This window comes from Prionailurus viverrinus, chromosome D1, assembly GCF_022837055.1.
Source record: "Prionailurus viverrinus isolate Anna chromosome D1, UM_Priviv_1.0, whole genome shotgun sequence".
Taxonomy (NCBI): domain Eukaryota; kingdom Metazoa; phylum Chordata; class Mammalia; order Carnivora; family Felidae; genus Prionailurus; species Prionailurus viverrinus.
Genome location: NC_062570.1, coordinates 62,642,812 through 62,666,837, shown reverse-complemented (window position 1 = coordinate 62,666,837; position 24,026 = coordinate 62,642,812). Strand labels below are relative to the sequence as shown.

The window sequence follows — 24,026 nt, the reverse complement described above, 5'->3', positions numbered from 1 at the left end:
TCATATGCTGTGGGATTTTATGTCCTTAGAACTTGAAAAGATCTTTATGACACAGTCTCGTATCTGTTTGGTTTTCACTCCATAGACAATAGGGTTCATAGTGGGAGGCAGGAGCAGATAAATATTGGCCACAATGATGTGGCAAGAAGGAGGGATTGTGTGGCCCCCAAAGCGGTGGGAAAAGAAACAGAAGAAGGCTGGACTGTAGGAGAAAACGATGGCACAGATGTGGGCAGTGCAGGTGCTGAAGGCCTTCTGCCGAGCATCTGCTGAGGAGAGGTTGACTACTGCCCGGAGGATCATGGTATAGGAGATTGTTATGCACAGGATGTCAAAGCCCCCAATCAGGAGGGCAACCATCAGACCATAGATGACATTGACCTTGATATTTCCACAGGATAACTTGGCTACAGACATATGGTCACAGTAGGTATGGTGTAGTATATTCCCTCTACAGTAGGGTAGCCTCTTGATGATGAAAGTCAAAGGAATGACAACCAGCACCACTCTCAGGAAAGTAGCAAGCCCAACCTTTGCAATGACAGGATTGGTAAGGATAGTTGAGTAGCGCAGAGGGTAGCAGATGGCCACATAACGGTCCAGCGCCATAAGCATGAGTACCCCAGATTCCATCCCTGTTGAGGTATAGATGAAGAACATCTGGACTAGGCATTCATTAAAACTGATTTCCTTAAGGTGGAACCAGAAGATGCAGAGAGCTTTAGGGATTGTAGTAGTGCACATGACAAGATCAGTTAGGGAAAGCATAGCCAAGAAATAGTACATGGTCCTGTGCAGGGAGTCCTCATAGTGGATGAGGTAGAGGAGCCCACAATTCCCTACCACTGCCACAGCATACATGGAGCAGAATGGGAAGGAAATCCACATATGCACATCCTCCAGTCCTGGGATCCCATTAAGAATGAATGAGGCTGGGGTCAGGTCTGTTTGGTTTAACATTAGCATGATCACGTTACTGTAATCATTAAACAGCTTATAGATTTTTGTGCATTTCTGTTTTTTTTTGTTTGCTGATCCTCCAAGATAGGGGAAAAATTCTTTTAAAAAAGAAGAGAAATTTTAGCCATACTTTCTCTCTCACTCTCCCTTTCTCTTTCTGTCAAGTGTGCATTTTAATATCAACCAAATATTGCCAACATGAGAGAATACTGAAACATAGTTCAAACCCAGAGTGTGTTTGTCATTAATTCATTAATTTAATGATACATTCAAAATGAATATTTAGCACTCACTGGTTTCCAGATTTTGTGACATATATTGTGTCTTCACTATTTTGAAACAAAAAGGAATAGATTCAATATTCATAAATTCAATACTCAAATTTATAATGAATGATAATTATATTATGATCTTTCTCATGATGTTTTGTTAGCATATGTTATTTAAATGTTAGTTACTATGCATATCTCCCTTTGAGTGTTTTCTTAGGGAGAAGTTCATTGATCATTTCTCCAATGAACTAACAGATATGGTAACAATGTTTTTGTTGTTGTCATTACCCTTATTGGTTATATTTATGCTATACTAAATACTATTCCAAGAACTTCACAAATATTAACTCATTTAATCCTCACTACAAGTCCAGGATGTATTTTTATTAATCTGCACTTTACAGTTGAATACATTGAGGCACTATTTAGATGATGCTTCTTCATGTCTGAGTTGCTGGCATGCAATATCAAATTCCTTTTGATAATACTTTATTGTCTATGGCCATACCACCCTGAATATGCCCAATCTTGTCTGATAATACTTTATTTTTCTTAATATTTGATGTAGATATCTCAAAAAATTTAACTTATTTTCAGAATTGTAAAACATTTTACTATCATTACTTGATAGTTAAACACTATCAATGCCAGTTCATCCCACACCATCTGTCTGTTTCTGGGAAGTCTTTGTCCTGCTTCACTGAAATAGTTTTTTTCTCAGTTAGACACATAATTCTCATCTAGAAATTCCTCTTCACCTACTGTTTGTGTCATATTGCTATTTGTAAATCTGATTTTTCTTCTTTCTATTTCCTGGACTGCATAAAAAACTTTTTTGGAGGAGTATCAATGTCTGAATATGGTTTAGTCTATTCATCATTTTGCTGGATTTGAAATGAATTAAATGCTATTTCCCCCCACCCCCAGTTTTTCTAAAAACATTTCTATATGGATCTCCTAGCTTCTAGTGAGATATTAAGAGGTGCATTCCAGTTCTTGATCTTGTACATGAACTATTTCCCGCTGGCATTTTTTAAAAATTATTTTTATGTTTTGGGGCCCTGAATTACTTAAGAACATATAAAATTTTTGTGCTTTGAAGTTAAATGGTGATGATAGAAGGGTATTGTGCTTGTGTATGTCTAATTGTCGAGGCATTTAATGGGGTTTCTGACACTAGAAATCTAACACCTTTGACTTTTGAAATTTACTTAACTTCTAATAATTTATTCCCAATATTTTTTCCTGTTATTTTCTACACATTTTTTAGTCAGATATTGGTTCTTCTGAATTTATTCTTTTTTTTCTTTCTTTTTTCTTTTTTTGCTAATTAAAATTGTTCAGGCTGAATCTACTTAATCCACTTTCTAAAAGTGTTCTGGAAGTGTTATATAGCCCAAATATATTGTTTTGGTTGTTGTTGTATAATAGTACAAATTTCCAACTTCCTATTTTTCTCTGATTAGTGTGAATGTATAAAAATTATGTACATATATATACATAAACATATGTATACTAACATATATTAAAATTATATATGTATACAGATATATGCATATTTATTTTACTTCTCATCTATTTCTGTAACCTTTAAGTTTAATAAATTATTTTTATAGCCTACTTCATTTTTTATCTTTCATTTTGGAAGTGTTTCTCAATTGTCTTAAATTTTGACTTAATTCACACTTAATATGGAGTCTTTAGAAAGCTGATTTGAAACTCCAGGTGATAATTGAGTGTCAGAAATTGGTAATATTTATTTTGAATCTTATGTAAGGACCTCTTTGCTTCATTGTTGACATCCTTAGTTGTCATTGTTTATAGGTCTTTTCTCAGGGACTTGTAATATTTCTAAAAGAATCTATCAATCTACTTCCTGGAATGAAAATTTTATTGTTTGCCAGCGTTCTTGGAGTTGAATAGAAGGACACTGCAGACGTCACACTTAAATATGAATGTTGGATTAAACCCTCACATATTTTATAATGCTGCAGCCTTGGACTTCATCACACCTCACATATATGCATTGATAGGACTTGTTATTTTCTTCCCAGAATAAACTTCTGGTCATCCTAAAAGGATAGCTAACACTCCTTAGTATAGTGGATAAATCAGAGATATCAAGTTGTTCCTTACCTACACCCCTGTTTAATCTTTATTTATTCACACTGAATGATGAGAGATTAGGTACTGCAAAAAGGAACTTCCTTTTTTAGAAATAGCAAAGCAATCTAGGATGAGTATGTTATTGAGTGTTTTACCTCATTTGATTATTATAGATATAAGATAACCTTTATATATATAGATGATATAGATATAGATATATGTTTTTATTTAAACTCCAGGTAGTTAGCATATAATGTAATATTAGTTTGAGTAGAATTTAGTGATTCATCACTTACATACAATACCCAGTGCTCATCACAAGTACCCTCCGTAGTACCCATTACCTGTTTAACTCATCCCCCCGGCCCCTTCCCCTCTGGTATCCATCTATAGTTAAGAGTCTGTTTCTTGGTTTTCCTCTCTCTTCCCCCCTACCGTGTTCATCTGTTTTGTTTCTTAAATTCCACATATGAGTGAAATCATATTGTATTTGTCTTCCTCAGACTGACTTATTTCACTTATTTGACCAGTATATGTCAAATTATCACAAGTTGTTGAAAAATAAGATCACTACTTGTTTATTCATATAATACATTTGAACAGTAAACTCTTAATTCTATGTATACATGCAGTAGAAGCAAGTAGAAAATTTAGGGAAAGCACACATACCCATAAACTGGGAATAGGAATTATATCTCAGAGATCACTTGTGCTCTATTTTTAAGAATATATATCCTAAATATGAGGTAAATACCATATTTATGGCCCTTGTGTTTCCTTTTTATAACTCTAGTGTCAATTAATAAAACTAGCTTTATTATTACATGAGAAGTTAGGGTACTATCTTCTACACATTTTCAAAACTCTGAAAGATCCATCAAGTTTTTGCCAAGTAATGGTATTAACCACAAATTAAATTACTTCTCCCAAATAAATTTAACATTATTTTCATACATTATGACTTAATTTTTCTGAAAGGAAAATGGGCTCCTATTATGCTATAGATGGGCAGGTTATACTGAAGTAGTAACATCAACACAAGAATATTGCCACTTGTAAAGTACATTTTTATATCATCTGTTGCCTATTTTCATTCCCCAAACCCATAGATAATAAGTTAATTCCCTCACTATACTTTTCTCAATTTAAATAAAACAAGTTTTTCTCTCAATATGATGGAGGGTTCCTCCAAATATGTTTTTCTATCTGGAATGGAAGAACAATAATTACAAGTAAATCTCTTTAAAAATGAAGCAAGGAAATTAGGATCTCATTCTGAGAACAAGGGGAGGGCAGGTAAACAGCAAGAGTGTTCTGATCATGGATGAGAACTGTTCTCTTACTCTCTGCCATTTCTTCTTGTCATGGGGGTGATTCATACCTGAAGAGGACCAGTGATCCCTATTTGGTGAGGAAGATAACACACATATTCATAATCATGATGGAAAGTTACACTGAATTGCAACCTGAGAAATGGAGAAATAAACATTTTTCCAAGAAAACCTAATCTTTCACAACAGTTCTGCCTTCAGATGGGTAGATGGAATCAAACCTGTGTTTCTGAGAGTATAATAATCAATTGTTATATATGTAAAGACTCTCTCCTCTTTATTGTACTGCCTATAAAATAAAAAATCCTATCTCTAGTCCACTTTTGTATGTTCTTTAATACCTGGTTTCTGACAGCAAAGCAATAACCTGAATGCAGTCTGTTCCAGGTGTTCTGGATGTTGGTCACAAAACATCACTATTCTACAATATATGTACATGTATAGCCCTTAACCTCTAAATCCCTTGATGTCTATAATATTTAACTGAGCATTTAAAGAATCATTGCATTTTTCTCAAAGGGAGAAAATTATGTATATCTCCAGAGGATATTTTAGAACGTTAAAGACACAGGTGCAGGTGTAATGATCATGCTTAGCCCTTCGGGAGGATGAAAGACAGTGGAATATTTTCATGTTTAATAACTATATAATATTACACAAATAAGTGAATAATTTCATATGTTGTGTGTTTGTGAGTGTGTATATATGGGAGGAAATGAGAATAACATAAACTTTTAAAAATGAATATTAGTGATTTTAATATTTGTTGCAGAGCTGTTTCTTTCTATGTAGAACCTTGTAGGACACAAGTTGAAACCACTTAAGATCAGAATGTTTCAGTCATTCACACATCCATCCACTTCTCTTATTTGTTTATATTTTTGTGTGTCTAATTGAATAGCATCATTGAATATTTAGCACTCCCCAAGTCAGGCTAACAGCTATGAAAAAAGAATCAGATACGATCTGCCCTAGGTTTTTTTTAAAATTTTTTAGTTTATTTATTTATTTGAGAGAGGGAGAGAGAGTGGGCAGGGAAAGGGCAGAGAGAGAGAGGGAGAGAGAGAATCCCAAGCAGACTCTGCACTGTCAGCACAGAACCCGATCCAGGGCTTGAACCCACAACCCATGAAATCATGATCTAAGCCCAAACCAAGAGTCGGACACAACGGACTGAGCCACCCACATGCCCCAGATCTGCCCTAGTTTTAAAGAAATTTACTTCCTCCTAACATAGATGATGAATATTATGGCATTGGAGAAAGTTCAGGCTTGTTATGCATACATATTACGTTAGGAATAATTAGACGCTGGGGAGGAACTAAGATGGCAGAATAGTAGGAAAACCCTATGCTTGCTTGCTTTATTCCTCAAACACAGCTAGATAAATATCAAATCATTCTCAATACCCAAGAAGTCAATCTGAGGACTGACAGAACAAACTGCACAACTAGACGGAAAGAAAAGGACACATCATGGAAGGTAGGATATGCACAGCTGTGATTTGGAGGAGAAACAGGTCATAGGTGTTGTAGAGGAGAGGAAGCCCTTGTCACAGAGAAAGGGAGAGAGAGAGAGAGAGAGAGAGAGGAAGAGAACCACACAGGGGATCACACAAGGAAAACTCTTCCCCAAAGACATTGACTGGGAAAACTAGAGGGCCTGAGTTTCTTGAGATTTTACAACCAGTGGGACTCAAAGACTGGAGTTGTAGTGATCCATGGCATGGCTGGTGTGGAGTCCAGGGGACACTGCAGTGCTCCTGTGGAGAAGGATGCAGAAAGCCTGGGAGCACATGGCATGATGTGAGGATCCCCTGGGACACATTGAGAGAGATGTTTTCCCCTTTTTTGGAGTACATTTGAGAGGGGTGGCATTGCCTCTCTGGGACAAAAGAGCTGGCAGGTGCCATTACCTCCCCTGCACCTCAACATTGGAGCAACTAAGGTCAGCTAACCTGGACACTGGCTCTTTGCTGCAATTACTCCAAACTCCACACACTTGTGCTTTTGTGCCACTGCCCTTCTTGGACAAACTTGCATCAGTCCCAGTGTGGCAAGACCCTCTCCAGAGGACCAGCACAATTCCCTACCATGCCAAGTCCGTAAAGTTTGGAATTTTAAAACTCAGCCAGCTTTCCTGGAATAGAACACAGGTGCATTATATTGCTAGGTGGACAGACAGCCTGGACACAGGGTGAAGGCATGGATCTGAGTGATGCCTGGGACACCCGAGGGGAGATTGTTCACTCTTCTGAGAGAGCTTCCAGGACAATGGCAGACATGAACCCCCTTCTCTGGGGATGAGGGAGGGGGCTGGTACCATTTCTTTCCCCTGTCCCTTAGGATAAACTAACTTCAGTAAGCAGCACAGTGCCAACATTGATGACCTGAACTGCTGAAACCAACTCTGCCACCCTGTGCTCTGCAGGTGCTTCTTTATTAGGGCAAGTGTACCTGAGAACCAGAGCAGTGGGCCCCTCCCCCAAAACACTAACACAGTCACTCTCCCCACTGCATTGCACCAAGTCTACTGATCATAGAGTGCTGCAAAGCTTTAGATCTAGGGGAATAGTATTGGGCCTCTTTTAACAAGCAGACCAGAGCACACCTAGTTAAAACTCACCACTGAACAAGGTCCAAACACCCCACTGTAGGCAAGGAGAAACTCTGTAGAGGACTGACCTGAGAAAAAGAACAGCTAAAACAAAGCAGCAGAATGCACACAACATACACCAGAAACACTTCCTGAAGTGCCAGGCTCTAGACAGTATATGACCCCTTCTTAATAAAACCATCACTTTCAGGAGCAGGAAATATAACAATATAACAGAGACCTAGACAAAAGGCCAAAATGGAGGAATTCATCCCAAAAGAAGGGACAAGAAAAGGTCACAGACAGGGATCTAATAAATCAATTATAAATAATATGCCTCACTAGGATTTAAAGCAACAATCATAAGTTTACCAGCTAGGCTTGAGAAAACCAAAGGGAGTCCTTTACCACAGAGATTTTTGAAAAAACCTAAAAACTCATCAGGCCAAAATGAAAAATGCAATAACCAAGATTCAAACTGAATGGTTATAATGACCACAGGATGGAAGACACAGAGGAACAAATAAGTGATATGAAAGATTAAATTATGGAAAAGAGTGAAGCTTAAAAGAAGAGGGAAAGAAAAAGATTAGATCATGAATGTAGACTTAGGGTACTCATTTACTCCATAAAGTGTAATAACATTTGTATCATAGGAGTTCCAGGATGAAGAAGAGAGGGAAAAGGGGACAGAAGTTTTATTTGAAGAAATTCTAGCTGAAAACTTGCCTAATCTGGGGAAATAAATAGATATCCAAATCCAGGAGGCATAGAAAACTCCCATAAAAATAAGCAAAATCAGGCCCAGACCAAGACATATTGTGATGTGCAATATGCATATCTTAAATTTGCAAAATATAGAGATAAGAAAAAATCCTAAACACAGCAAGACAAAAGAAGTCCCTAGCTTGCAAAGGAAGAAAAATAAGGTTAGCAGCAAATGACTCACAGAAACTTGACAGGCCAGAAGAGAGTGGCATGATTCAATGTACTGAATGGGAAAACTATATCCAGCAAGGTTATCATTCAGGATAGAAGGAAAGATAAAGACTTTCCCAGACAAAGTTCATGAACAGTAAACCAGCCCTGCAAAAAATATGAAATGGAACTCTTAGAATAGAAAAGAAAGACCAAAAGCAACACAGACTAGAAAAGAACAGAAACAATCTCCAGAAACAATGACTTTATGGGTAATACAATGGTACTGAATTAATATCTATCAATAATCACTCCAAATGGAAATAGACTAAATGCTCCAGTAAAAAGACATAGGTTGTCAGAATGATTAAAAAAAAAAACAAGACCCAAAAGAGGCAAGATGGCGGCTTAGGAGGATGCTGGGCTCACCGCACGTCCTGCTGATCACTTAGATTCCATCTACACCTGCCTAAATAACCCAGAAAACCGCCAGAGGATTAGCAGAACAGAGTCGCCGGAGCCAAACTCAGACGAGAGGCCCACGGAAGAGGGTAGGAAGGGCGGCGAGGCCGTGCGCGCTCCACGGACTGGCGGGAGGGAGCCGGGGCGGAGGGGCGGCTCGCCGGCCAAGCACAGCCCCCGAGTCTGGCTTGCAAAAGCGGAGGGGCCTGACGGACTGTGTTCCCACAACAAGCGCGACTTAGCGTCTGGGAGGTCATAAGTTAACAGCTCTGCTCAGAAAGCGGGAAGGCTGGAGGACAAAGGGAGGGAGAGCTGCTGAGCCCCCTGACAACAGAGCTCAGTTTGGTGGGGAACAAAGGCGCTCGCCAGCGCCATCTCCCCCGCCCATCCCCCAGCCAAAATCCCAAAGAGAACCAGTTCATGCCAGGGAACTTGCTCGCTCCGCGCAAACACCCAACTCTGCGCTTCTGAGGAGCCAAACCTCCGGCAGCGGATCTGACTCCCTCCTGCTGCCACAGGGCCCCTCCTGAAGTGGATCACCTAAGGAGAAGCGATCTAAGCCTGCCCCTCCTGCCCCCGTGCACCTTGCCTACCCACCCCAGCTAATACGCCAGATCCCCAGCATCACAAGCCTGGCAGGGTGCAAGTAGCCCAGACGGGCCACACCACCCCACAGTGAATCCCGCCCCTAGGAGAGGGGAAGAGAAGGCACACACCAGTCTGACTGTGGCCCCAGCGGTGGACTGGGGGCAGACATCAGGTCTGACTGCGGCCCCGCCTACCAACTCCAGTTATACACCACAGCACAGGGGAAGTGCCCTGCAGGTCCTCACCACGCCAGGGGCTATCCAAAATGACCAAGCGGAAGAATTCCCCTCAGAAGAATCTCCAGGAAATAACAACAGCTAATGAGCTGATCAAAAAGGATTTAAATAATATAACAGAAAGTGAATTCAGAATAATAGTCATAAAATTAATCGCTGGGCTTGAAAACAGTATACAGGACAGCAGAGAATCTCTTGCTACAGAGATCAAGGGACTAAGGAACAGTCATGAGGAGCTGAAAAACGCTTTAAACGAAATGCATAACAAAATGGAAACCACCACAGCTCGGCTTGAAGACGCAGAGGAGAGAATAGGTGAACTAGAATATAAAGTTATGGAAAAAGAGGAAGCTGAGAAAAAGAGAGATAAAAAAATCCAGGAGTATGAGGGGAAAATTAGAGAACTAAGTGATACACTAAAAAGAAATAATATACGCATAATTGGTATCCCAGAGGAGGAAGAGAGAGGGAAAGGGGCTGAAGGGGTACTTGAAGAAGTAATAGCTGAGAACTTCCCTGAACTGGGGAAGGAAAAAGGCATTGAAATCCAAGAGGCACAGAGAACTCCCTTCAGACGTAGCTTGAATCGATCTTCTGCACGACATATCATAGTGAAACTGGCAAAATACAAGGATAAAGAGAAAATTCTGAAAGCAGCAAGGGGTAAACATGCCCTCACATATAAAGGGAGACCTATAAGACTCGTGACTGATCTCTCTTTTGAAACTTGGCAGGCCAGAAAGAATTGGCACGAGATTTTCAGGGTTCTAGACAGAAAAAATATGTAGCCAAGAATCCTTTAACCAGCAAGTCTGTCATTTAGAATAGAAGGAGAGATAAAGGTCTTCCCAAACAAACAAAAACTGAAGGAATTTGTCACCACTAAACCAGCCCTACAAGAGATCCTAAGGGGGACCCTGTGAGACAAAGTCCCAGAGACATCACTACAAGCATAAAACATACAGACATCACAATGACTCTAAACCCATATCTTTCTATAATAACACTGAATGTAAATGGATTAAATGCACCAACCAAAAGACATAGGGTATCAGAATGGATAAAAAAACAAGACCCATCTATTTGCTGTCTACAAGAGACTCATTTTAGACCTGAGGACACCTTTAGATTGAGTGAGGGGATGGAGAACTATTTATCATGCGACTGGAAGCCAAAAGAAAGCTGGAGTAGCCATACTTATATCAGACAAACTAGACTTTAAATTAAAGGCTGTAACAAGAGATGAAGAAGGGCATTATATAATAATTACAGGGTCTATCCATCAGGAAGAGCTAACAATTATAAATGTCTATGCGCCAAATACCGGAGCCCCCAAATATATAAAACAATTACTCATAAACATAAGCAACCTTATTGATAAGAATGTGGTAATTGCAGGGGACTTTAACACCCCACTTACAGAAATGGATAGATCATCTAGACACACGGTCAATAAAGAAACAAGGGCCCTGAATGAGACATTGGATCAGATGGACTTGACAGATATATTTAGAACTCTTCATCCCAAAGCAACAGAATATACTTTCTTCTCGAGTGCACATGGAACATTCTCCAAGATAGATCATATACTGGGTCACAAAACAGCCCTTCATAAGTTCACAAAAATTGAAATTATACCATGCTTACTTTCAGACCACAATGCTATGAAGCTTGAAATCAACCACAGAAAAAAGTCTGGAAAACTTCCAAAAGCATGGAGGTTAAAGAACACCCTACTAACGAATGAGTGGGTCAACCAGGCAATTAGAGAAGAAATTAAAAAAATGTATGGAAACAAACGAAAAGGAAAATTCAAGAATCCAAACGCTTTGGGACGCAGCAAAGGCAGTCCTGAGAGGAAAATACATTGCAATCCAGGCCTATCTCAAGAAACAAGAAAAATCCCAAATACAAAATCTAACAGCACACCTAAAGGAACTAGAAGCAGAACAGCAAAGGCAGCTTAAACCCAGAAGAAGAAGAGAAATAATAAAGATCAGAGCAGAAATAAACAATATAGAATCTAAAAAAAACTGTAGAGCAGATCAACGAAACCAAGAGTTGGTTTTTTGAAAAAATAAACAAAATTGACAAACCTCTAGCCAGGCTTCTCAAAAAGAAAAGGGAGATGACCCAAATAGATAAAATCATGAATGAAAATGGAATTATTACAACCAATCCCTCAGAGATACAAACAATTATCAAGGAATACTATGAAAAATTATATGCCAACAAATTGGACAACCTGGAAGAAATGGACAAATTCCTGAACACCCACACTCTTCCAAAACTCACTCAGGAGGAAATAGAAAGCTTGAACAGACCCATAACCAGCGAAGAAATTGAATTGGTTATCAAAAATCTCCCAACAAATAAGAGTCCAGGACCAGATGGCTTCCCAGGGGAGTTCTACCAGACGTTTAAAGCAGAGATAATACCTATCCTTCTCAAGCTATTCCAAGAAATAGAAAGGGAAGGAAATCTTCCAGACTCATTCTATGAAGCCAGTATTACTTTGATTCCTAAACCAGACAGAGACCCAGTAAACAAAGAGAACTACAGGCCAATATCCCTGATGAATATGGATGCAAAAATTCTCAATAAGATACTAGCAAATCGAATTCAACGGCATATAAAAAGAATTATTCACCATGATCAAGTGGGATTCATTCCTGGGATGCAGGGCTGGTTCAACATTCGCAAATCTATCAACGTGATACATCACATTAACAAAAAAAAAGAGAAGAACCATATGATCCTGTCAATCGATGCAGAAAAGGCCTTCGACAAAATCCAGCACCCTTTCTTAATAAAAACCCTTGAAAAAATCGGGATAGAAGGAACATACTTAAAGATCATAGAGCCATTTATGAAAAGCCCACAGCTAACATCATCCTCAACGGGGAAAAACTGAGAGCTTTTTCCCTGAGATCAGGAACACGACAAGGATGCCCACTCTCACCGCTGTTGTTTAACATAGTGCTGGAAGTTCTAGCATCAGCAATCAGACAACAAAAGGAAATCAAAGGCATCAAAATTGGCAAAGATGAAGTCAAGCTTTCGCTTTTTGCAGATGACATGATATTGTACATGGAAAATCCGATAGACTCCACCAAAAGTCTGCTAGAACTGATACAGGAATTCAGCAAAGTTGCAGGATACAAAATCAATGTACAGAAATCAGTTGCATTCTTATACACTAACAATGAAGCAACAGAAAGACAAATAAAGAAACTGATCCCATTCACAATTGCACCAAGAAGCATAAAATACCTAGGAATAAATCTAACCAAAGATGTAAAGGATCTGTATGCTGAAAACTATAGAAAGCTTATGAAGGAAATTGAAGAAGATTTAAAGAAATGGAAAGACATTCCCTGCTCATGGATTGGAAGAATAAATATTGTCAAAATGTCAATACTACCCAAAGCTATCTACACATTCAATGCAATCCCAATCAAAATTGCACCAGCATTCTTCTCGAAACTAGAACAAGCAATCCTAAAATTCATATGGAACCACAAAAGGCCCCGAATAGCCAAAGGAATTTTGAAGAAGAAGACCAAAGCGGGAGGCATCACAATGCCAGACTTTAGTCTCTACTACAAAGCTGTCATCATCAAGACAGCATGGTATTGGCACCAAAACAGACACATAGACCAATGGAATAGAATAGAAACCCCAGAACTAGACCCACAAACGTATGGCCAACTCATCTTTGACAAAGCAGGAAAGAACATCCAATGGAAAAAAGACAGCCTCTTTAACAAATGGTGCTGGGAGAACTGGACAGCAACATGCAGAAGGTTGAAACTAGACCACTTTCTCACACCATTCACAAAAATAAACTCAAAATGGATAAAGGACCTAAATGTGAGACAGGAAACCATCAAAACCTTAGAGGAGAAAGCAGGAAAAGACCTCTCTGACCTCAGCCGTAGCAATCTCTTACTCGACACATCCCCAAAGGCAAGGGAATTAAAAGCAAAAGTGAATTACTGGGACCTTATGAAGATAAAAAGCTTCTGCACAGCAAAGGAAACAACCAACAAAACTAAAGGCAACCAACAGAATGGGAAAAGATTTTCGCAAATGACATATCGGACAAAGGGCTAGTATCCAAAATCTATAAAGAGCTCACCAAACTCCACACCCGAAAAACAAATAACCCAGTGAAGAAATGTGCAGAAAACATGAATAGACACTTCTCTAAAGAAGACATCCAGATGGCCAACAGGCACATGAAAAGATGCTCAACGTCGCTCCTTATCAGGGAAATACAAATCAAAACCACACTCAGGTATCACCTCACGCCAGTCAGAGTGGCCAAAATGAACAAATCAGGAGACTATAGATGCTGGAGAGGATGTGGAGAAACTGGAACCCTCTTGCACTGTTGGTGGGAATGCAAATTGGTGCAGCCGCTCTGGAAAGCAGTGTGGAGGTTCCTCAGAAAATTAAAAATAGACCTACCCTATGACCCAGCAATAGCACTGCTAGGAATTTATCCAAGGGATACAGGAGTACTGATGCATAGGGCCACTTGTACCCCAATGTTCATAGCAGCACTCTCAACAATAGCCAAATTATGGAAAGAGCCTAAATGTCCATCAACTGATGAATGGATAAAGAAATTGTGGTTTATATACACAATGGAATATTATGTGGCAATGAGAAAAAATGAAATATGGCCTTTTGTAGCAACGTGGATGGAACTGGAGAGTGTGATGCTAAGTGAAATGAGCCATACAGAGAAAGACAGATACCATATGGTTTCACTCTTATGTGGATCCTGAGAAACTGAACAGGAACCCATGGGGGAGGGGAAGGAAAAAAAAAAAGAGGTTAGAATGGGAGAGAGCCAAAGCATAAGAGACTGTTAAAAACTGAGAACAAACTGAGGGTTGATGGGGGGTGGGAGGGAGGAGAGGGTGGGTGATGGGTATTGAGGAGGGCACCTTTTGGGATGAGCACTGGGTGTTGTATGGAAACCAATTTGTCAATAAATTTCATAAAAAAATAAATAAATAAATAAATAAATAAATACCAAGACCCATCTATATGCTGCCTACAAGAAACTCTTTTTAGACCTAAAAACAGTTGCAGATTGAAAGTGAGGGGATGAAGAATGATTTATCATGAAAATTAACATCAAAAGAAAACCATAGTAGCCATACTTATATTAGACAAACTAGATTTTAAACCAAAGAATGTAACAACAGATGAAGAAAGGCACTATATCATAATAAATGGATCAATCCATAAGAAGATCTAACAATTATAAATATTTATGCCCCAACTAGGAACACTCAAATATGTAAAACAATGGATAACAAACATAAAGGAGCTAATTGATAACAACACAATAATGGTAAGGAACTTTAACACCCTATTTATATCAATGAACATATCATCTAAACAGAAAATCAACAAGGAAAGAAGGCTTTGAATGATACACTGGACTAGATGGACTTAACAGATATTGTCAGAACATTTCATCATAATGCAGCAGAGTACACATTCTTTTTTTTTTCTTTTGAGAGAGAGAGAGAGAGAGAGAGAGAGAGATCATGAGAGGGGGAGGGGCAGAGACAGGGAGACACAGAATCCAAAACAGGCTCCATCCAGGCTCTGAGCTGTTAGCACAGAGCCCAACACGGGGTTCAAACTTGGGAATGGTGAGATCGTGACCTGAGCCGAAGTCAGATGCTTAATCTACTGAGCCTCTCAGGCACCTGAGTACACATTCTTTTTGAGTGCACATAGGACATTCTTAAGAATAGATCACAAACTAGGTCACAAATCAAGTCTCAACAAGTACAAAAAGATTGAGATCATACCATGCATATTTTCTGAACACAATGCTATGAAACTTCAAATAAACCACAAGAAAAATTGGAAAGACCATAAATACAGGGAGGTTAAAGAATATTCTACTAAAGAACGAATCAGTCAACCAGGAAATTAAAGAAGAAATTAAAAAATACGTGGAAACAAATGATAATGAAAACAGGATGGTAAAAAATCTTTGAGATGCAGAAAAGCAGTCATAAGAGGAAAGTTTATACAATACAGGCCTACTCTAAGAAGCAAGAAAAATCTCAAATATGCATCCTAACTTTACACCAAAAGGAGATATAAAAGGAACAACGAATGATCCTAAAGTCAGCAGAAGATAGGAAATAATAAAGCTTAGAAGCGAAATAAATGATACAGAAACAAACAAAAAACAAAAACCAGTAAAACAAATCCATGAAACCAGGAGATGGTTCTTTGAAATAATTAATAAAATTGGTAAACCCTTAGCCAGGTTTATCAAAAAGAAAAGAGAAAGTACCTAAATCAATAAAATCATGAATTAGGAGAGATCACAGCCAACCCACAGAAACGCAATTATAAGAGAATATTATGAAAAATTATATGCCAACAAATTGGGCATTCTGGAAGAAATGGATAAATTCCTAGAAACATATAAACTAGGAGAGGAGTTAAGATGGTGGAGCAGCATGGGCACCCTGAGCCCATCTCATCCCTGAAACGTAGCTAGATCAGGATCAAGCCATTTTGAACACCTAGGAAATTGATGAGGATTAACTCAACAATCTGCATAACTTGAGCCACAGAACTTGGCAGGTATGTGGTGTGGAGAGGTGAACTGGAGGAGAGAAAAGCTGCAGAGCTGCAAAAGGTAGGGAGCGGTTTTCAGGGATAGAGGACAGAGAGAGAAAGAGAAAAAGAATGCAGCTCATCAGGATCCCTCAAAAAATCATTCCCCCTGGAAGTAGCTGGAGAGAAAGAGAGAAAGAATGAAAACATCCACAAGGGAGTGAGCAAGAAATCTGTTCCCCAAAAACCATTGATGGCAACAGGGATGTCCACTCTTATCACTGTTATATGAGATAGTGCTAGAAGTTAGCCTCAGCAATCATACAACAAAAAGAAATAAAAGGCATTCAGATCAGCAAGGAAGAAGTCAAACTTTCACTATTCACAGACAATACAATACTCCATGTAGAAAATCTGAAGCCTCTGCCAAAAAAATTTCTAGAACTGGTACATGAATTCAGTAAAGTCTCAGGATACAAAATCAATACACAGAAATCTGTTGCATTTCTATACACCAAAAATGAAGAAATAACAGAAATCAAAATCAGAGAATCTATCCCATTTACAGTTGCACCAAAACCCATAAGATATCTAACCAAAGTAAATTATCTGTATCTGAAAGCTACAGAAAGTTTATGAAAGCAATTGAAAAGGACACAAAGAAATAGAAAAACATTCCATTCTCATGTATTGGAAGAACAAATATTGTTAATATGTCAATACTATCCAAAGCAATCTATATATTTAATGCAATCTCTATCAAAATACCACAAACATTTCTCACAGAGTTAGAACAAACAATCCCAAAATTCGTATCGAACCACACAAGACCTCGAATAGCCAAAGCAATCCTGAAAAAGAAAAGCAAAGTTGGAAGCATCACAATTGTGGTCTTCAAGCTATATTACAAAGCTGTAATCATCAGGACAGTATGGTACTGGCAGAAAAACAGACACAGAGATCAATGGAACAGAATCAAAAATCCAGAAATAGACCCACTACTACATGGTCAAATAATCTTGTACAAAGTAGAAAAGAATATCCAATGGAGAAAAGATGGTCTCTTCAACAAATGATGCTGGGAAAACTGGACAGCAACATGCACAAGAATGAAACTGGACCACTTTCCTACACCATACACAAAAATACTTTCAACATGGATGAAAGACCTAAATGTGAGACAAGAAACCATCAAAATCATAGAACAGAACATAGGCAGCAACCTCTTTGATCTCAACTGCAGCAACTTCTTACTAGATATGTCTCCAGATACAAGGAAAATAAAAGCAAGAATAAACTATTGGAACTTCATCAAGATAAAAAGCCTCTGCACAGTAGGGGAAACAATCAATAAAAATAAAGACAACAGTCAGAATGGGAGCAGATATTTGCAAATGACATATCTGACAAAGTCTTAGTATCCGAAATGTATAAAGAACTTATCAAACTCAACACCCCAAAAACAAATAATCCAGTGAAGAAATGGGCAGAAGACATGAATAGACATTTTTCCAAAGAAGACATCCAGATGGCTAACAGGCACATGAAAAGATGCTCAACCTCACTTATCATCAGGGAAAGAGAAATCAAAACTAATCTAAACAAATCCAAACTAATCTGTAGTGACAGAAAGCAAATCAGTGGTTATGTGGGTCCAGGGTGAAAGGAGGCCTGAACTACAAGTGGGTATAAAAAAAATCTTTGAGGTAATAGAAATGTTTTGTATCTTGATTGTGGTGGTGGTTTCATGAGTATATACTGTGTCAAAACTCATCAAACTTCACACTTTAAATGAACACACTTTGTTGTCGATAAATCGTACTTAATAAAGTTGATTTTTGAGAAACTATGCCTGCATATTTTGATTGATTTTGAAAAATATAAATGTTTGGGAGGGGATAAACAGCATTCCTAAATTGTGTAATGTATTGTTAACTTATGATACTTTTATATATATCCTATATAAATATATACATATATAGCTCATGAGTGTGAATATACATATATATTCATATACATATATACATACATGTTAGCAATATGTGTTTTGGCAAAAGTCTGGATTGTGGCATATTAAAACATAAATTTGGCCATTTTAAATTTATATTGTATAATTAATGCATTATAATAAGGATGATTTAGTGTTATTAGGATTGAATAAAAGTTCTTCATATATATTTATACAATTAATTTAACCACTTTCCTATTCTTAGACATGTAGATTCTTGTAATTTATAAGAAATAATATAAAAATGTATATGCAGATACTATTTTTAGTGCAATTCTTTAACTTCATTTGGGTTTTTAAATTTTTATTTATGTATTCATGCATTTATTTTTTTATTTATGTAATTTTAGAGAGAGAGAGAGAGCAGAGGAGACGGGCAAAGGGAGAGAGAGAGAATCTTAAGCAGGCTCCATGTTCAGAGTGGAGCCCAACTTGAGGCTCGCTCCCATGACCCTGGGATCATGACCTGAGCCAAAATCGAGTCAGACAACCCACTGAGCCACCCAGGCACCCCATTTGGTGTTTTTTAAAGTAGAGGTTAAATTCACAGAACATGCAGTTAACCCCTTAGTCATTTAAAATCATACCTTTTAGTACATTCACAACGCAGTGCAAACATTACCACTATATAATTCCAGAACATTTCCAGTACCTCAAAAAGAAATGCCCCTAACCATTATTCATTATCACCCCATCCCTCGGCCTCTGACAACTAAATTACCATGTATTTATGTAGACTTACTTATTCTAGACATTTCATGTAAATGGAATCATGCAATATACTTTTGTTTGTTTTTTTCCTCTCAGCATGTTTTCAAAATACATGTATATTGCAGCTTGTACCAGTACCAGGAAATAACTAGTATTAGTGAAGATTTGGATAAAATGAGATCCTCAAACTTTGCTGGTAGGAATGTACTACTGTGGGAAGCAGTCTGGTAGTTTTTCAAAAAGTAAAATATGGAAGTATGATATGGTCCAGCAATTCCTCTGCCAGGTATAGAGAATTGAAAACAGATGTTCTGAAAAAAAAATATGTACATAAATTTTCATAGCAACACTATAGCACAATAGCCAGATTGTATTAACAACCTAAATGCACATCAACTGATAAATGGATAAATAAAATGTGGTATACATACAAAAAATATTATTCAACCTTGAAAAGGAAGGAAGTACTGATACATGCTAAAGCATGGATAAATTTTGACAATGTTATTCGAAGAAGTCAGAGACAAGTGGCCATGAATTGTATCATCCTATTTCTATGAAATACTCAGAATGGGCAAAGTTATAGAACAAAAGGCAAATTAGTAGTTGTTAGGGCTGGGGAAAAGGTGTGAGAGAGGGAATAGGAGCAACTGATTAATGAGTACAGGGTTTCCTTTTGCAGTAATGGAAATGTTCTCGAACTACATAGTGGTGATAATTGTACAACATTGTTAATGTACAGCAGCCACTCAATTGTACACTTTAAAATTATTAAAATGGTCAGTTTTATGTTGGAAGAACTTTGCCACTATTAAAAAGTAATACAGGGTCACCTGCGTGGTTCAGTCAGTTGAGCCCCCAACTCCTGATTTTGGCTCAGGTCATGATTCCAAGCTTGTGGGATTCAGCCATGCATTGAGCTCCATGCTGAGTGTGGAGAGTCTGCTTGGGATTCTCTCTCTCTCTCTCTCTCTCTCTGCCCCTCTCCCCCACTCACACTCTCTTCTCTCTAAAAAAAAAAGTAACATTGGGGTACCTGGGTGGCTCAGTGGGTTGGGCGTCTGACTTCGGCTCAGGTCATGATCTCGCGGTTCGTGAGTTTAAGCCCCACATCAGGCTCTGTGCTGACATTTCAGAGCCTGGAGCCTGCTTCGAGTTCTGTGTCTCCCTCTCTCCCTGCCCCTCCCTCATTCATGATCTCTCTCTCTCTCTCTCTCTCTCTCTGTCTCTCTCTCAGAAAGAAATAAATATTAAATTTTTTTTGAAAAAAGTAACACAAAATTCACTTAGATTCAGCTGTTTTTTCTAATTTCTAATTTCAGCTCTTCCTCTAATTTCTGAAAACCTCTGATTAGTAACGAGTTCTGAGAATGTTGATTCTTGCAATTTTTCATTGCTTTTGTTAAGGACAGACGCTTTTGGAGTTTCAACTTCGCCATTTTGGTTCTCTTATCACTGTTTATTAGTTTTTGTGAGTAATTAAGTATTTATTTTTCTGGGACAAATGCCATTGATAAGTTTTATGGTGTTGTGTATTTAGCTTTTTAAGAAACTGCCAAATGATTTTCCAGAGTGATTGTACCATTTGTAATTCCCACCAGCAATGTATAGCAGTGCATAAGTTATCCAGTTTCTGTGTATCCTTACTAGCCTTTGATTATTGTGATTTTTTTTTTTATTTTAGCCATGGTCACAGTTGTGTAGTGATATCTCATTATGATTTTAACTTTCATGTAACTAATGATTGACAATACTAAATATTCTTCTTTGTACCTATTTTTCTTTTTTAATGTTTATTCATTTATTTTGAGAAAGAGAGAGCATTAGTGAGCAGGGCAGAGACAGAGAGAGAGGAAGAGAGAAAATCCCAAGCAGGCTCCACACTGTCAGTACAGAGCTTGATGTGGGGCACGAACCCAAAAACCGGGAGATCATTCATTACCTGAGCTGAAATCAAGAGTCACCTGACTGAAGGGTCAACTGACCAAGCCACCCGGGTGCCCCTATGTATCTATTTTTCAACTGTTTATCTTTTTCAGTGAAACATGTTTTTTGGCTATTTTATTCTAAATGATTGGGATTATTAAAGTGTTGAATACACACACATACACACACAAAGACTAGTCCTGTTTTCAGATATGTGTTTTATAAATATTTTTCCCAGACATAGCTTGTCTTACATACTTTTGCAGAGTATATTTTTTATTTTTATAAAGACAAATTTATCAGTTTCTTTTTAAAGATTATTATTTTGGTGTCAAGTCTATATTGCTTAGCTATAGACCCTGAAGATTTTGTCCATAGTTTAAAAACTGTTTTAGAGCTTTGCATTTTGGGGCACCTTGGTGGCTCAGTTGGTTGAGCATCTGGCTCTTAATCTCAACTCAGGTCATGAAACCAAGGTTCACGAGTTAGAGACCCACATCAGGTTCTGCACTGATGGCACAGAGCCTGGTTTGGATTCTGTTTCTCCTTCTCTCTGCCCTACCCCCACTTGTGTTTGCTTTCTCAAAAAATAAATAAATAAACTTTAAGAAAAAGAACTTTACATTTTACATGAGCCACTTTTAGTTCATTTTTGCATATAGGTACTATTATAAGAGTTGGTTCAAGGTTTGGTATTTTTGTTTTGTTTGTGTGTTTTCTATTTCTGACTTCTCTATTCTGTTGCATGGATCTATGTGTCTATCCTCTGCCAATACTACACTTTTTTAAATTTAAATTTTAGTTAGTTAGTTAACATACAGTGAATGTTGATATAATGGCTATATAATAAATCTTGAAATTGAGAAGAGTGTTTTTTTACTTTAATTATTTTTCAATTATTTTAGTTATTATTTTCATTTGACTTTCTCTCTATATTATATATGTACTAAATTATATATATATATAATTATATACTTTAAAATATATATTAATTATATTTAAATTTAAAATATTTAATATATTTTTTAAATGTTTATTTTTGAGAGAGAGAGAGAGACAGAGCACTAGTGGTGGAGTGGCAGAGAGGGAGTCACAGAATCTCAAGCAGGCTCCAACTCTAAGCTGTCAGCGCAGAGCCTGATGCAGGGCCTGAACTCACAAAGTGTGAGATCATGACCTGAGCCAAAGTCAAATGCTTAACTGACTGAGCCACCCAGGCACCCCTAAAATATTTAATATTTAAATATAAAATATATAATATTTAAATACAAATATATATTTTTTTAATTTTTAATGTTTATTTATTTTTGAGAGAGACATACCACAAGCAGGAGAGAAGCAGAGAGAGAAGGAGACACAGAATCTGAAGCAGGCTCCAGGCTCTGAGCTTTCAGAGCAGAGTCCAGTGTGGGGCTCAAACCCATGAACCATGAGATCATGACCTAAGCATGTAGTCAGATGCTTAACTGACTGAGCCACCAGGTGCCCATCAAATATATTTTAATATATGTATTAAATAATAAATAATATATAATTACATGTTATATATTATATATGTATAATTTAAAATAATCTTATTCAATATAAACAAAAAATCTTGATGAGCTTTTTGTAAGAATTGCATTAAACCCGTATCAGTTTGGAAAGAATTGATATCTTTACATCAATAAACAATAAACAAGGTATGCCTGTCCATTTATCTACTTTATCTTTTATCTCATCGAGTCCTCTAAAATTTTGTTAGATTTACATCTAAGTATTTTCTTTTGTTCAGCATTTGTAAATATCATTGAATTTTTTATTTAATTTTTTATTGCTAGGTTATGAAGCTACAATTGATTTTTTGTGTGTGTTTATTTCTTTGAAAGATAGAGAGATAGAGTGCAAGGAGGCGAAGGGCAGAGAGAGGGAGAAAGCCCTGCATTGTCAGTTCAGAGCCAGATGTGGGGCTCAAACCCACAATCTGTGAGATCATGACCTGACCCAAAACCAAAAATCAGATTCTTAACCAACTGAGTTTAGGATATTTTTTTGTAGATTCCTTGGTAGTTTCTTTTCTTTCTTTTTTTTTCTCTTTTGTTTTATTTTTTTTATTAAAGGATAGTTGACACACATTGCTACATTAGTTTCAGGTGTATAATACAGTGATTCAAGAAGTCTATATGTTATGATATGCTCACCACAAGTGTAAATATCATCTGCCACATTCCTCAGTAGTTTCTACATAGACAATCATAACATCTGCAAATCGGGACATTGTAATTTCCTGCTTTCTAATTTGTGGCCCTTTGTTTTCTTTTCTTGCCTTATTGCAGTGGCCACCATTTCAATTAGTTTGTTGAATAATAGTGGTGAGACCAAATATCCTTGCTACGTTCCCAGTATTAGAAGAAAACTTTCCATTCTTTCATCATTAAGCATAATATCAGCTTTGGGAGAGTCATAGATGATCTTTAGCATATTGAGGACATTTCACTCTTCTTATTGGAGGCGTTTTTTTTTTCTTAAGAATAATGAATGAATATTGAGGACATCAGCACAATGGAAAAATAGAAAGCCCCAGACCTCATTCTCCTATAGGTAAACTGATTTAACAATATGCGGTCCAAAAAACCTCTAGAAGAACTTCAGAAGCCGTTTAAGAAGTCACAACACCCCACAGAAGCCTAAAGCCAAGAATAGGTTCATTGAAATAAGTAAGAAATATTGTTTTATTTCTTTTTATTTTGTTATTTTTATTTTTTGTTTACAGTTTTTAGTTAAATTCTAGGTAGTTAACATATAGTTTAATATTGGTTTCAGGTGTAGAATTTAGTGATTCATCACTTACATATAGCACCCAGTGCTCATTCCAACAAGTGCCCTCCCTAATGTCCAGCATCCATTTAGCCCATCCCCCACTCTCCTCCCCTCCAGGAACCCTCAGATTGTTCTCTATAATTAAAAGTCTCTTATAGTTTGCCTCCCTCTCTTTTTTTCCCCCTTACCCTAAGTTCATCTGTTTTGTTCCTTAAATTCCACATGGGAGTGAAATTGTATGGTGTCTTTCTCTGACTGATTTGTTCCACTTAGCATAACACACTGTAGCTCCATCCACATCATTGCAAATGGCAAGATTTCATTCTTTTCTGATGACTGAGTAATATTCCATTGTATATATATGTACTACATCTTTATCCATTCATCAGGTGATGGACATTTGGGCTCTTTCTATAATTTGTCTATTGTTGATAGCGCTGCTATAAACATTGGGTGCATATGTCCCTTCAAATCAGTATTTTTGTCAGGTCTCTGAGTCAGGTGAGAC

At 37.5% G+C, this 24,026-nt stretch overlaps 1 protein-coding gene across 1 annotated transcript; it reads right to left on the bottom strand.

The window, feature by feature from the left end:
- LOC125177163 (olfactory receptor 52N4-like) lies at positions 1-966 on the bottom strand. Its single transcript, XM_047879250.1, has one exon. The coding sequence runs from the start codon at positions 964-966 to the stop codon at positions 1-3; it is 966 nt and encodes a 321-aa protein (XP_047735206.1).
- Between the last annotated feature and the right edge of the window lie 23,060 nt (positions 967-24,026).